The 16,692-nt window shown below is 40.6% G+C and overlaps 1 protein-coding gene across 1 annotated transcript; it reads left to right on the forward strand.

Moving 5' to 3' along the window:
- The first annotated feature begins 809 nt into the window (after positions 1-809).
- LOC103283731 (essential MCU regulator, mitochondrial-like) lies at positions 810-1,210 on the forward strand. Its single transcript, XM_054716056.1, has one exon. The coding sequence runs from the start codon at positions 828-830 to the stop codon at positions 1,146-1,148; it is 321 nt and encodes a 106-aa protein (XP_054572031.1). The 5' UTR covers positions 810-827; the 3' UTR covers positions 1,149-1,210.
- Positions 1,211-16,692: the final 15,482 nt, after the last annotated feature.

Here is a 16,692-nt window from a genome sequence, read left to right on the forward strand (position 1 = left end):
TTAAAGGAACATTGTAAACCTACACAGTCAATTGCCTTCTTCAAGCCAGCAATAGCATCTTCCAGAAAGACAGGAAACAGAGAAGTCGACTTTCTCCACCAGTGAGATGTTTCTGGAAACCCACCATTTTTCATATATATTCCTTGAGAGCTGGGGAATAATACCAGAGAGGGCCTCTAGCCTCGAGTTAATCATTTGGGGGAAATATGCAACAAGGTGTCATTGATCCTCACTCTCAAGGTCACTCTGACATGTGGAGGCTCTCCAGAATTCCAGATCCTGATTCATTCCAGCACATTGCTTTGTTATGGTGTCAGCTGTCAGTGAGCCAGGTGATAGAAGTCAAGCCACCTCTGAGCCAGACAAGCCTGAGGACACAGATGTTGGAATTTAAATGCGTTCCTTCTTCCTTCCAATGCATACTCCCACCTGGATATCCAGGACACCCTTAACACATCCCTTTTTCCTCATTTATTCATTTTTTCCATTCACCAATTCCTTTAATAAACATTTATTGATGACTTACTATGTGTCAAGCACTGGGGACAGAGCAGAGAACAAAACAAGCAAAAATCCCTGTCCTCAAGGGGTAATAAACAAGTAAAATATACAGTTTGTCCAATGATCATATGGAATTATAGAAAAAATAATAAAATAGAAAAAAGGCCATATGTCTTCTTAGGGTAGGAGCATTAAAATTTATGGAAAGGTGTCCAGAACTAGGCGCGCTGCGCGACAGTGAGGCTCAGCCTCTCGTCTGCCCCGAAAGCCTCGCGATGCTTGGGGCAGCGCGTTCTTTCCGAGGCGCTGGGGTCCGGGTGCCGGGGATGGCGTCCCGAGCGGCTCTCTGGCTGGTATTGGCATCTGTCCAACATGGGGCTCTCCGGAGGGGACCGAGCTTGAAGAAAGATGGAGATATCTCCGCCGGACGGGGCGGTTCAGGTCGGAGCCTGGTGCCGTCGAGGTCAGTCATCGTTACTCGCAGCGGCGCCATGTTGCCCAAACCGGTGAAAATGCCCTTCGGCCTTCTCCGTGTGTTCTCCATTGTGATCCCCTTTCTCTATGTTGGGACGCTCATTAGCAAGAACTTTGCCGCTCTACTTGAGGAGCATGACATTTTTGCCCCAGAGGACGATGATGATGACTAACAGGTCATGAAGTTCAGGAAGGAGAAAGCCCTAACTGAATCAAAAAATAAAATAAAATAAAATGGTGATGCTAGCCCTTTGTTCCAGGCTCTGGGAGATTCCCCGAGATGCGCAATTCACTGAGAATAAACATGACAAATATAAAAAAAAAGAAAGAAAGATGACCTTTGAAGCATAGATCTGAAACAAGAGTGTGGAAAGAGCATTCCAGTCATAGGAAATAGCAAGTACAAAGGTCCTGGGGCTGGACCACTCATGAGGACATGATCCAGGACCAGCAAGAGCCCATAGTTGTTAGAATGACGTGAGTATAGGTGATAAATTGTAGGAATAGGAAATGAACTCAGAGATGTGAGAGAGATAAGATTTTGTAGCGCTTTTGGGATTTTAAGAACTCAGACACTTACTCTAAGTTAGATGGAGAGTGAGTGGAGTAGAAGAGTGACATGATCTGACTTTTTAAAAAGGATCTCTCTGTCCATTGGATGGAGATTAAAATGTAGAGAGCACAGGGCAAAAGCAAGGAAGCCAACAGCAGTAATCCTGGTGAGAGAGAACAGTGGAGGTGGTAGTAGTAGGATTCTGAATAACATCTAGATATATTTTTAAGATCCTCCAAGGTATGGATTTGGGGCCACTCATCCTCTTTCCTTGAGTCTTTGGGATAAATCTATGGTTTCCATTAATCTAGGATACAGAAACCTGGGGGAGTAGTAAAGAGCTCAGTTACCAAAGCTCGGGTTAGTCATTGATTTAAAGAATCTGTGAGTGGGGAATAAGTATAACAAAAGTCAATGGTCCCAAGAGAGTCACTGCAGCTGACTATACATTTCTATTCACGTATGTACTGCTTGTTACAGCAACCACTACATATATAAGGATTGAAATTCTAAGTGGATGATAAATATCAACATAAGATAAACTGAGGGAAATGGAGCTAAGTTAAGGCTGCATAAATCTACAGTGTTTAGTACCGCTGAAAGACAAAATGATCAGAAACTTCCACCTGAGGATTCAGAGAGAAAAAATGGCTAGATTTGCTGAAAGGCTCAGTAAATGTTTGGAGAACTGAATCCCTATAGAACTTTGTGTATACCCCGGCTGGGTAGCTCAGTAGGTTAGAGCATTATCCAAATACATTTAGGCTTCGGGTTCAATCATCGGGGTCAGGTCACATACAAAAATCAACCATTAAATGCATAAATAAGTGGAAAAACAAATCGATGTTTCTCTCTCTCTCTCTCCCCTCCCTGCCTTCTTTCTTTCCTCTCTCTCTAATATCAATAAATAAAAATTTAAAAAAATAACTTTGTGTATAACTTGGGATGAAGTTAAACTTGTAAATCACTTGGAAACTTGTTAGAAATGCAGAATATCAGGCCAACTCCAGACCTGCTGGATCAGAATCAGCAATTTAATAAAGACTCCAAGTGATTTGTTTGTGCACTGAAGTTTGAGAAGCTCTATGTGGGCTTCTTTTGCTCTTAAAAGCATCACTGATGAAGTGGGTGAAAGGCAAGGAAATGGTGGCCAGCTCACCACCAGACTATGATAGAGAATTCACAGACAACCAAACTCTCTTCTTAGATTTCAACAAAAATCCAGGAAGCTCCTCAATTTGTTAGGCAAATGAAGACTGGTGAAGGAGAAATTTGGAAGGCAGGTATGAGCCCTAAATTAAATGCAGTCCCAGACTAGCTACCACTAAAGGAATGGAAATTATAGTCAAAGAGCGACAAATCAATTTTGGTAACTGGAATTTCCAGATGCACGGAAAATATGAACTTTAGAGGACTTCACAAACATTAAATTTCTGCAAAATCTTCAGTGGCTGTGAATTGCACTGGCTTGCATAGCACTGAATTCTTACCATCTCCTATAGAGAACCTCAGCCTAAAAGGCCTAACTAAGTCCACCAGGAGCAGAATGCAAGAACATTGTATTCTACGACAAACCAACATATGTGCTCTCACCATTCTGAAAGTGCTTTCTGAAGGGGCCTCTTCCTTCTGTACCAGTGTTGAGCAAAGGATGGGGGAAAGTCATATCATTATCCCATATATTTTCTTCCTCTAACCACAATTACAGGGAGGCTTGTGGCATGTTACACAAACCTGTCATCGAGGTTGAAGCTGAAAAATGTCAGTTACACAACAATATAGGCCTGTGCAGCCACTCAAGCAAGGAAGGTGGGCCTCAAAGCAACTTAAGGCGCATCTGCCTTCCATGCTAACTGCCATTAACACTGAAGAGTTTAGACACACATCCATGCTGATGACTTGCAAAAGGGCCAAAAAAACTATCCTTAAATCATTGAGTAGTATTAACTTCATGTCAGGTGCTGTGTTAATTGCATCCCATGCATTTTTACATTTGATCTTCAAAGGTAGTGCTCTCAACGATTATGATTATCTGTATTATTTTTATATTATTCCATTATCTATATTATTTATAGCATGAATATATTATTTCTAGTAAGTATAGAAACAATCCACTTGATTCCAAAGCCTTATACTTCTTTACTAAAGGGTTAGACTTCCTATTATCATCTGTGCAGTCTCCCCACATTATAACCACAGTAGAATTTATGAGACAGCCTCATTTACCATCTACTTAAAAAAGACCTTCCTTCCTGGACAAGTGCTTACTTGCAAAGGAACTAGATAGGAATACTTTTGTGTACCTATTAAGCATGAGAAATCACTGTAATTGAAGTGAAAAATTTAGTCTGTTCATGCTAATTTGGTCTTCACATGAGCTGTACCAAAAATGAGGTAGAACCATTTGCCCTACCAAAGCCAGTTGAATCTTTGGCTCCAACTGTTCCCATCACAAGGCAGAAATAAGGGAGCATCAGCTTGGATTTGTAGGACACTGTGCCTGAGATGATGAAATGGGGCCTAGAAAAGAATCAAGGCAGTCTGAGTAGACACAGAAATCACCAAAAGGTGTAGGCATTCAGCTTTCAGAAAAATCTCTCCAATCCTAAAAGATAGTTCTACCACAGTTACTACACCCTAGGGAAGGGCCAGGGTAGTCCACTGCCTTCCCTGGAGGTGGGTGGTTAGCAGCCAGCCCTAATCCAGGCTTCCAGGAACACACCAAGGGCAGTGGCAGATTTATATGTCAGCAGGAAGCCAGCTTGCCACCCAGACGCTATTATTGGAACGGGATAAAACTTGGCGTCTGGCTGGTAGAGCTGCCAAGCACACCTTGCCAGTGACTGCAGGTGCTGGCTGCTGCTCCAGGCACTCTAGAGAATAGGAGAGTGCAAGAAAATATTACATGGACAGATCTTCAGCTTTGGGCAGTGATTACATCAATGTGGCTTGTCACTGTGTTGCTACATAAAAGAGCTGAAGTATGATATTGGGAACTTATTTAACCATCAATGCTTAATCAGGGTTTGGGAAGGCCTTTCTCATAACGGTTCTCAGTCAAAAAAACTTCATCACTGAGAACACACACACACACGCCAAATAAATATGCTTTAGAATCAGCAGAAAAGCTTTCTGTGAATCTGAGAAAGTCATACATAAAAGATCACAGTGAGAAAGAGGAAGCATTAAACTATTATGGCAAGAAAGGATGCTATCTTCAAACACCCAGATGAAACAGCTCCTCCCTCCAGCTGGGAATTTGCAGTCTGAGGTTGAGCAGTGTGTGGCAGGAGAGGAGGTAGGGGGCGATGACAGAAGTCTAAATACAGTACAGTGTGGGTTTTTGGATCCCCAGGATAAAGAAACCTTACTGGAAAACTATTATTTTTTTTTATATATATTTTATTGATTTTTTTACAGAGAGGAAGGGAGAGAGATAGAGAGTTAGAAACATCGATGAGAGAGAAACATCGACCAGCTGCCTCCTGCACACTCCCTACTGGGGATGTGCCCACAACCAAGGTACATGCCCTTGACCGGAATCGAACCTGGGACCCTTCAGTCCGCAGGCCGATGCTCTATCCACTGAGCCAAACCGGTTTCGGCATGGAAAACTATTATTTTTTTAAAAAGAGCAGAGGGTTTATAAGCAGAGGTTCCCCATAGGAAGAAAAAGGGAGGAGGGGGCATAGAATCTGTAATATTTCAATCATACATTTTTTTAAATAATAAAAAATTTAATTTAATTTAGAAAATACAAAGGCCAAGTTTCATGCAAGAAAATGTCTGCTCATGAAAAAGGTGGCTGTAGTAGTTGCTTCCAAGAAGTCAGAAAGGTTTCTGGCCTCCATTCTGCCACCAACATGGAATCTCGGAGCAGCCTCAGCCTCTTTGAACAGGAGATTCTCCACTTACTCAGAGAAGCTAATAATGCCTCCAGCCCCAGCCTGCCAGGCCTTGGTGCCCGAGACTCTCCAGGCCATGATTAGCTGCCCTTCCCCAGAAAAATAAATACTAGGAAGGTGTTAGGAGGAAATGTCATTACATTTAATTCTCCAGCATTCACAGAGCTGTAAATGCCCAGCACTGCACACTAACCAGCTGACCAGACCAGAAAGTAGCCACATATTAATTTAACCATTTCACAGGTAATTATGAAGCACTAATCCATGTACAAACATCTCTTCAAGTGCTGAAAAGGCTATCAGCCCCATATCCTCAATAAGCTTACTATCCAGTAGGGAATCTTAAGAAATATACACAAATCACTATGACTCTGTAAGACTGTGAGAGGGCATTAGCTGGGTTCATTGACTCCTTACCTTATAAAGACATTATTCTTCTAAAGTCAAGTTTGCCAGTTAAAAGACTAAAGAGTTTTTAAGAGTGGTTAGCGGGGCAGGTTTAATAATTAGTTCTGTGAGAATCCTATCATTTAGAAACCAAGGATGGGGACTGGATGTAGGAAATGGGTAAAAAGAGCTCAGACTCTAAAAAAAGCCTTTGGACTCACTTAGCTGGAAATTATCCTTTTTATTCTTGGGCTAAAAGAGTCACTATGAGTTTTAAAGAGTTCTTTCACCCACTGGGTGACAATACTCAGTTCATACACACTAGGAAACTTCATTATTTCTCCTAATTCTTAATCTTGTGCCTTTATACTGACAAAACTATATTTTGGTCGTATCCCCTCTCCCCCAAAAATCGAGGTAAGATAACATTACCAAAAATTTCCAGCTCCTTGTGCAAATAAGTCAGAGCTCTTTCCTACAGCAATATATCATTAACTTGCCAACATCTGGGCTGGGAGGTGTGTGATGTTTTGAATCAAACTTCAAAGGTCAAGGGTAAACAAGGACCTAGAATTACTATGGCATCTAAAATTATTTTATAGCCTTCAAAAGGACATGGAAAAAATGATTGCAATTCGCAAAATTATATGCTGCCTTTGGGGAAAGCATACATCTGAGTCCTTGGGAGTACATAGGTAATGTAAACAGGACGGGGCCATTTTCCACTTCATAGTCAGTGCCAGGCAGGAGGCATGGAGGGTAGGGTACCTCTCCACGACCTTAAAGTCCCCACCTGTTGTCTGAAATTAGCATGTGGGTATTCATCATTTTCTCCCACAAACAGACACCTTAACCGCTTCCCATTTTTTCCATTACCTCCTTGTTCCCTAAGCTTGCAGTCTTGACTCACTTTCACTCATCCTGTTTTTCACATCATTTATTCACTTATTTGACAATTATGTAATGAGTGTCTATCATATCAGACTCTGTGCTGTGTTAGGACTATAATCGCCTCTTCCCTTCTAGGACCACAGTCCAGTCTAGGATTCTAATATCCTATCTAATAAGGAGGGAATATGCTAATTGACTGTCACACCCTCATAAAGATGGTAGGCTCCACGTGCCTACCTCCGGGGTCCCCCAGTCCCCTCAGCCCCCCAGCTGCCCAGGACCAGCCCGAGGGGCAGGCAAGCCTCGGATGGCAGCTGCCCAGCAGCCCAGGGCCAGCCCAAGGTACAGATAAGCCACGGGTGGTGGCTGCCCAGCCACCCAGGGCCAGCCCAAGGTGCAGGCAAGCCTCTGATGGCGGTGGGCCCGAGGCACAGGCAAGCCTCGGATGGCAGCTGCCTAGCCACCCAGGGCCGGCCCAAGGCGCAGGCAAGCCGCCAGTGGTGGCTGCCCAACTGCGCAGGGCTGGCCCAAGGTGCAGGCAAGCCTCGGATGGAAGCTGCCCAGCCGCCCAGGGCCTCCCAAGTCTCAGGTAACCAGGGCCGGCCGAGGCTTGCACTGCTGGCAGTGGCAGCAGCAGAGGTGTGATGGGGGCGTCGCCTTCCCCTGATCACCAGGTTGCCTCCCACCCCTGAGGGCTCCTGGACTGTGAAAGGGGGCAGGCCAGGCTGGGACCCCCCCCTCCAGTGCATGAATTTTCATGCACCGGGCCTCTAATCTATATATATAAAAGCCTAAGCGACCAAATGACCAAACGACTGAACAACCAGTCAACCAGTCGCTATGACGCACACTGACCACCAGGGTGTAGACACTCAATGCAAGAGCTGGTAGTCAGTGCGCTCCCACAGCGGGAGTGCTGCTCAGCTGACCGACCCATCCTGGCAGCCCACCAGCCCGGTGGCAGCCACTCACTCCCTCAGTAGTCCTGCAGGTCCAATCTCTGGAGAATGGGCCAGGCACCTACGAACTGGATCCTGACAGCACCCCAGGCCTCCTGGAAGTCAGCCTCAGACACTGTGGCCACTTCCCCTCCCTAGATGTCTGCATGGAAAAAAATAATATAAAAGCAGCCGCCAGGTGGCTCCAGACAATCCAAATCCTGGGCCAGCAAGGGCATCCCACTACCTGCCCGGAGGGCCGATCATGTCCCAGCCTTCCCCCCAACCCCCTCGGGATGGGTGAGCGCCGCTGCTGCAGTGTGAGCCTCTCCTGATCAGAACTGCCTGGGCATGAGCCTGCAGCAGGCGCAGCGGGGCCAGGAAGAGCTGGAGTGGCAGGCAGGAGTGGCAGGCGGTATTGGACTGCTGGTTTCAGCCCAATACCCGCAGGCCACACCAAGAGACCCCACCCATGCACAAATTCGTGCACTGAGCCTCTAGTGTAAACAATAAATTACAATCCAGCAGTGTTTCTAAAGGTGTGGGCTCAACTAAGCTTTAGTAAGTCAGAGCCTTTGGTCTGGGGCCTAGAAGTCTACACTTAGTAAGCACTGAAGGTGATTTCTGTGCCCACCAAAATGTGGAGAGCCATTCAGTACAGAGTAGTTTGTGCTAAAGGAGGAAGTTATCATAGGGTAGAAACAATTACTCCGGATGGATGGGTAAGAGGGTTGTCAGGAGAGATTTCCTGTAGAAAATGATGTCTAAATTGATATATCAAGTATGCAAAAGAACTCCCCCGATTTGGGGGGTTAAAGATGGAGAGTATACACCCACAAAAGAGAAGAAATACACAAGGAGAGGCATTCCTTACAAAACCCCAAAGTGGAAATCATAATTTAGAGTGGCTGGAGCATTGAGTTCACGGTGAGTAGTAAGGAGAGATCGACTGGAGAGGTGGTCAGAAACCAGACCCTTATAACATTATTGTGAAATTTAGACCTTATCTGGAAGGCACTGAAGGACTATTGAAGGATGTTTAAAGAAGGCAGAGGAGAAAAATAAGTGAGCAGAGTAATTCCTTCTCCCAATTACTATGGGTCTGTGCTACTCAGAAATAACTACCTTCTAGGTAGAGATTCTTTTTCCACCATCTACCCTAAATTTGTCCCTCTCTTTCCACTTCTGCAGACATAATCCTTTTCCAATATTCCTAATTCCCTCATGTCTAGAATATGGCAGCATCTTTCAAAGTGGTTGCCTTGTCACCTTGCCCAATCTCATCTGTTCAATATGCTAGCAAAATGACCTCAGCCATTGATTTCATCCTGCTCAAGAATACTCCTCTTTTCTTATCTGTGACTAAATATCTTGTCCTATCACTTGAGACTTGCCACCATCTTCTTTCCAGCTCTGCCAACCTCAGCCCTGGGGTATTCATGCTTTCTCAGCCATTCAGGGAAGCAATAACTATCACATCTTGTAGCCACTGATGTAAACATTTACTCTTGAGTATTAACTCCCAATTATATCACTCATTTAAGTTTATTAGCTTTAATTATAAAGTGAGAGACCCTATTGTTTTTATCAAGGGAATGTCAGGCATCGGCAAAGTAGGTTGGAAATATTTTTGAGAGCAAAGCTTCTCTTGACTTTGTGACCTCATATATGGTATAAAAACTGCCTAGTGAGGCACAATCTGAGCCATGGTAGTAAGAGATGACATTTGTGTTTAGTCTTTATCCTGCCCCTCATATTATTTTGCATTTCATAATTTACAGAGTTGGTGTGTGTGTTTTTCATCAGTTCTTACGCTCTGTTATATTTCAGGTAGTTACAAAAATGTTTCCCCCCATTTCTGGAACACTGGGTATCATTTGGAATGTTTCATGGCAATACCGGGGAGTGGACTGTCACTATACTAAATTCCCTCCAGACCCCCGGCCTCAAAGAAAGGAGCTCAGAATGTATTCTTGATAGGGGTGGCAATGTCTCATCCCCAATCTCTGGACCAATGCTCCAATCTGAACCCCCAACCCCTTATCAAGGTGATGGATCATGCTGTCAGTCCTCCTCCCCATCCCACTCACCAGAGCAGGTGAGTGGTTTATCCAATCTAGTTTCAGATGAATTCAGGTATCATGACTTCTGCCACTTCTCTTGGTAGATTTATGGAACTTGTGTAAGAAATATTTTTCCTGACTTCTAGGTTGAGTTTTCCTTTTCTCAGTTTCATCAAGTCAGTCATCTAAAAGTAATAGTTATTTATGAGTCATAAATTTTATCTTTTAAGTCCTAATAAGTCATAATAGAGACAGAGAGAGGTTGAGAGACAGAGAGCTCTTTTAAGATTAGGAAAAATTTCCATAATTAGCTTTAGTGATGCCCAGTATCATAGAGTCATTTTTCTCTTTTTAAAATAGTTTTATTGAGATATAATTCACATATCATTCATTTCACCATTTAAAGTGTATAATTCAACCGTTTGTAGTATATTCACAGGGTTGTGCACCCACAATCTAACTATAGAACACTCCTACCCCTAATCCCCTATCCCCTAGCAACCACTAATCAACTTTTGTCTCTATAGATTTGCCTATTTGGGACATTTCATATAAATATAATTATATAATAGGTAGTCTTGAATGAGTGGTTTCTTTCATTTCACATTATAGCATGTATCAATATTTCATACCTTTTTATTGCTAAATAATATTTCACTGAATGTATATACAAAATTTTGTTTATCTATTCATGGGCATTCAAGTGTTTGCACTTTTAGCTATTATAAACTCTGCTGCTATGACTATTTGTATACAAGTTTTTGTATGGATGTATGCTGTTAATTCTCTAGAGTATATATCTAGGAGTGGAGTTGCTGAATCATATACTAGCTATATATTTAACATTAAAGGAAGTACAAAACTGTTTCCACAGCAGTTGCACCATTTTACATTCCCACTAACAATGTGCGAGGGTTTCAATTTTGCTACCCCCTCGCCAAGTTATTATCTGTTTTTTATTATAGCCTCCAAGTGAGTTGTATCTCATTGTGTGTGTCTTTGATTTTCATTTTCTTGATGACTCATGATGTTGAGAATCTTCTCATGTGCTTATTGACCATCTGTATATCTTCTTTGGAGAAAGGTCTATTTGGATTCTTTGTTCATTTTTTTAAATTGTGTTATTTGTCTTTTTACAATTGAGTTGCAAGAATGCTTTTAATATTCTGGATATAAGTCCATTATCAGATATATGATTTGCTAATATTTTCTCCCATTCTGTGGGTTCTTTTTTAATTTATTGATTAGATTGTTTGTAACACCAGGTTTTTAATCTTAATGTAGTCTAATTTACCTATGAAGATTTACTTTTAATAACCTCATAGTTTCAGCTCTTGTATGTATATCTATGATGCATTTTGAGTTAATTTTTGTATATGTTGTGAGGTAGGTATCCAACTTCATTCATTTGCATTTAGATATCTAGATGTCCCTGTACCATTTGTTGGAATGACTCTTCTTTCCCCATCAAGTTGCCTTAGCACCTTGTCAAATGTCAATTGACTATAAATTTAAGGGTATATTTCTGGTCTCTTCATTCTGTATCATTCATCTATCTGTCTACCCTTATACCAATACTATACTATCTAGATTACTATATTTTGTAGTAAGCTTTGAAATTGGGAAGTGTGAGTTCTCCAGCTTTGCTCTTCTTTCTCATGATTGTTTTGACTATATTGGGTGTCTTGCATTTCCACATATAATTTAGGATTAGCTTATCAACTTGGCCCCCTGCCCTCAAAAAGAATGAACTGCAATTTTGACATGGATTGCATTGAGTCTCTAGACCAATTGGGGAAGTATTTTTGTCTTGACAATATCAGGTATTCTAATCCATGACTATGGGATGCCTTTCTATTTATTAGATCTTTCGTTTCTATTAACATGTTTTACAATTATCAGTGTATAAATTTTACACTTTTAAAATTCTATACCTATTTTACTCTTTTATGCTATTATAAATGAAATTGTTTTCTTAATCTCATTTTTGGAATATTTATTGCTAGCACATAGAAATACAATTTATTTTTTGCATATTGATCTTATATCCTGCAACCTTATTAAACTTGCTTAGTATTTCTAATATTTTTATTTTTTTTGCAGAGGATTCCTTAGGACTGTCTATATACAAGACCATATTGTTTACAAATACAAATAGCTTTTACCTTTTTCTTCATTAATTTGGATACCCTTTGTTTCTCTTTCTTGCCTAATTGTCCTCTAATACATGTTAAATAGAAAAAAAATGATGAGAAAAATAAATGTCATGAGGATGTAATGGGATGTAATGTATAGCATAGAGAATATAGTCAATAATATTGTAATAGCTGTGTGTGGTGATAGATGGTACTAGACTTATTGTGGTGATCATTTCATAATGCATCTAAGTATCAAATCACTATGATGTATACCTGAAACAAATAGGATATTATTGCCAGTTATACTTCAATTACTTTTAAAGTGATGAGAATGAACATCTCTGTTCTGTTCCTAATCTTAAGGGGAAGGATTTTTGCATCTATATTGATACACAGTATTCTGTTCTTGTGGTATCTTTGCCTTGTTTGGTCTGAAATGCCTGTCTCTTAGAATGAGTTAGAAAGTTCTCTCTCTCTCTCTACTCTCTCTCTCTCTCTCTCTCTCTCTCTCTCTCTCTCTCTCTCTCTTTCAGTGTTTCTGAAGGATTGGTGTTAATTATTCTTTAAATGTTTGGTAAAATTCATCAGTAAAGCCATTTAGCTCTGAGTTCTTCCTAATGGGAAGGTTTTTTGTTTTGGTTTTGTTTTCTACTAATTCAATCACTTTACTTATAGGCTATTTATATTTCTATTCCTTCTTAGCTTGTGTCTTTCAGGGAATTTGTCCATTTTCTCTAAATGATCTAATTTGTTGTTATTCAGTTGTTCACAGTATTCCCCTTAATCCTCTTCATTCTATAAGGTCAGTAGTGATTTCCCTCTTTTATTCCTGGTTTTAATAATTTTAGTCATCTCTTTTTTTTCCCTTAGCCCAACTATCTAAAAGTTTATCAACTTTGTGGATCTTTTTGAAGATCCAGCTTTTTGTTTCAATGATTTTTCTATTGTTTCTTTCTTTTTCCTGTCTTACCTTTTTTCACTCAAGTCTTTATTTTCCTCCTTTCACTTGCTTTTGGTTTAGTCAGGTTATTGACTTGAAATGTTCTTTTTTAAAAATATAGGCATTTGCAGGTATAAATTTTCCCTGGGCGCTACATTAGCTGCATTTGATAAGTTTTGCTGTGTTGTTTTCATTTTCATTTATCTCAAAGTATTTTCTAATTTCTCTTGAAATTTCTTTTTGAGCCCATTGATTATTTGGGAGTCTGTTGTTTAGTTTCCACATATTGGTGAATTTTTCAAGTTCCCTTCTGTTCTTGATTCCTGATTTAATTCCATAAGAGTTTTTTTTTTAAGTACCTTGAAGTATCCGATCAAAATTACATTTGTTGCAATTTCATTCTAAATGTAAAAAACAAACAACTAAAGCCTGTACCCAAATAAGTTTAAACAAAGCAATTTAAGGAACAAACTCTGGAAGGAGAAAAAATGTAATAAGCATCCTGGTGACTTTTTTTTTCCAGTAACTCTAACTCTTATTACTTATTTTAAAATTTAAAAATAGATGTCTCATTGCCCTAGCCAGTTTGGCTCAGTGGATGGAGCGTCGGCCTGTGGACTGAAGGGTCCTGGGTTCGATTCCAGTCAAGGGCACATGCTCAGGTTGTGGGCTCCATCCCCTGTAGGGGGCATGCAGGAGGCAGCCAATCAATGATTCACTCTCATCATTGATGTTTCTCTCCTTCTCCCTTCCTCTCTAAAATCAATAAAAATATATATTTAAAAAATAGATGTCTCATTGGCCAGTATGTTCTCCCATTCAGTGGGTTGTCTTTTCATTTTGCTGAAATGGTTTCCTTTGCTGTGCAAAAACTTTTTAGTTTGATATAGTCCCATTTGTTTATTTTTTTCTTTTGTTTCCCTTGCCCAAGGACATATATCAAAAAAGATATTGCTATGAGAAATGTCTGAGATTTTACTACCTATGTTTTCTTCTAAGATTGTTATGGTTTCTAGTCTCACATGGATGGACCTGGAGAACATTATGCTAAGTGAAATAAGCCAGTCAGAGAAATACAAGAACCATATGATTTCACTCATGTGTGGAATTTAATGAACAAACTGAACTACTAAGTAACATAGAGACAGACTCAGAGAGCAGGCTGACAGCTCTAATAGAGGTGGGTGGAGGGATTAAGCAAAAGAGAGGGAACTCATGGACATGGACAACACAATGGTGATTGTGGGTGGGAGAAGGAGGTGGGTGGAGGTGGAAGAAGACATAGAAGGGATAAATGGTAATGGAAAAAATAAAATAATATATAAAAATAATTAAATATTTTTTTAAATATATACATAATACCTTAAAGATTTTCACAGGGAACACTAGATTTAGAGAACTCACAAATACCAGTGAGAACAAAGAAATCATAGGTTTTTAAATAGACAGATGAGGTGGGAGAGAACTAAAAAATATGAGTGGTTTCTCCAATCTAGTTTTAAGTGATTTCAAATAACAAGACTTCTACCACTGCCCTTGGCAGATTTATGGAACTTGAATAAGAAATATTTTCCTGACATTCAGGCCGAGTTTTCCTTTTCTCAGTTTCATCATGTCAGGCATAGCTGTGCCTCTGTACACCACCCCAAACAACTCCTCTCCTTATTTAGTTTGAGTTTTAGCTCCTCAAGGACCTGTGGAAGGCTATTATACCCCCTTTTTACACTCTTCGTCCAAGTCAAACATATTTAGGCCTCTTAATCTGTCTTCTTAAGCCAGCTATTATACTTTTGAATTTCTGTTCTTTGAATTTAGTCCAGTAAATTTACTCTTTCTAATTCATGGGGACCCTGAACTGTGTGTGAGTCATAAGGACTCATTCTGGATGTCACATAAGCAACTGTCTACCTCTGTGCCCCTGGCATTTTATTTGACCTATGGAGCCCAAAATAGTACTTAAAAATAAAGACGTTTGCTTTCCATTACCAACCACAGGTGGTTTTCAGTCTCACTGCTTTCCAAGTACTGAACCACCATCCTGTTGGATGTCTGTCAATTGGATTATTTTTCTCTCTTTTGGGCAGCAGAAATAAGCAAGTTCTTTCCCTGGCTCTCTCAATAGTCCCAGCAGTTCATCTAGCCTGGCTCAACCATTCCCAGCTCAAGCCTGCCAAGTTTACAAGTGCACAAGTTCTCTCAGAGTCCTGCTAGTGTACTCTGGCTATTTCTGAATCCCTGGGGCAAATCTATACTTTCATATGCCTCCCAATGGCTCAGCAGATTCAAAAGCACAAAATCTGATTCTTTTGTATGCTTTAAAAAAAATCCAGCTAAAAGTGTAAGATGGTCTCTATCTAATTTTTAGAATGCTGCTCTCTAAATGATACTTGGATTCAATAGTACTTGGATTCCAATTGTATGTAAGCACTAGTCCAAGGAAGTACTGGTACACAGTAAGTACTAGTACTAACACAGAATATAAAATCCACACATTCACCCTCTCAAATGACTAAGCATTTTACACTGGTTCCTATCCACTGATTTTTTTTAATATATTTTATTGATTTTTTATAGAGAGGAAGAGAGAGGGATAGAGAGTTAGAAACATCGATGAGAGAGAAACATCGATCAGCTGCCTCTTGCACAACCCCCACTGGGGATGTGCCCGCAACCAAGGTACATGCCTTTGGCCGGAATCGAACCTGGGACCCTTGAGTCCGCAGGCCGATGCTCTATCCACTGAGCCAAACCGGTTTCGGCTCCACTGATTTTTTATGAGCAAAATATACTGACATCTTCACTTGAATTCCACTAATTGAGAATATAATGTTGCCTAGGCTAACATTTATCTTTGCGCTATGGATGAAGATTCCCTAAGCAAATAAATACTGTTTGGGCAGGGATAGTACATTGGGCACCTCTAAGGAATAATGGTGCCTGAGAACTGCAACCCACAAATTATTGGGTTTTTCCCCCCATGAATGTGTCTTAAATGTTCATTAAAGTAGGCTCGTAGCATCTCTGCTTGAAAGGATGTGTTAAAAATTAATTTGAGTTACCTATGAAATAGAGAAGACTATCTCTTTTCGGATGGAATTCAGATGGTTCTTTATTTCCTATAGCATTGGAAAAATTATATGTGTGTCATTTAAGTTCCAACCGCAGATGCAAAGCCAGGATCCCAGAATGGAACCCAGCTCTTACTATACTAGTCTTACTATACTAGGTTACCTTCATTTAGCATTTTGTCTTCAGTGGTCATTCCTTTGCTCACAAATAACTCTAGAGGTGTTATCACCATGGTACTCCTTTCAGATAAAGTATTTGTTAGATTGTAAGCCCCTAAGAGCAGAGATTGGGTCTGGGCTTCATAGCACAATGCATTTCATATAATCTGGCCTCAAGAAATGCAAATTAATGTACAGGCAAGATTTGAATGCCTTAAACCAAAGGAAAAAATAATAGAAATTTCAGGCATTCTGGATGACCTTTTCAAATGAGTGGGACTTTTAAATTTATTTTTAATTATACCACAAAGACTTTCTTTGCTCTCCCACAGGCACGGTATCACAGAGCAATGTTTAAGAGACTAGGGGACAAGACATTGGCTCAGATAACTGGACCTAAAGAATAAACATTCCCTGGCCAAAAAATAAAGTAGAGCCCAGCTGGTGTGGCTCAGTGATTGAACATCAACATATGAACCAGGAGGTCACAGTTCGATTCCCCTAAGGCACGTGCCCTGGTTGAGGGCTCCATCCCCAGTAGGGGATATGCGGAGGCAGTCGATCAGTGAGTCTCTTTCATCATTGATGTTTCGATCTCTCTCTTCATCTCCCTTCCTCTTTCTGAAATATATATATAGTAAAGTAGAATCAGCAGCAAGATTACTCAACCAAATG

The sequence above is a fragment of the Eptesicus fuscus genome, chromosome 5, assembly GCF_027574615.1.
Source record: "Eptesicus fuscus isolate TK198812 chromosome 5, DD_ASM_mEF_20220401, whole genome shotgun sequence".
Lineage (NCBI taxonomy): Eukaryota > Metazoa > Chordata > Mammalia > Chiroptera > Vespertilionidae > Eptesicus > Eptesicus fuscus.

Excerpts from the sequence above, each read along its gene's own strand:
- LOC103283731 (XM_054716056.1), top strand. The coding sequence starts at position 828 with ATGGCGTCCCGAGCGGCTCTCTGGCTGGTATTGGCATCTGTCCAACAT.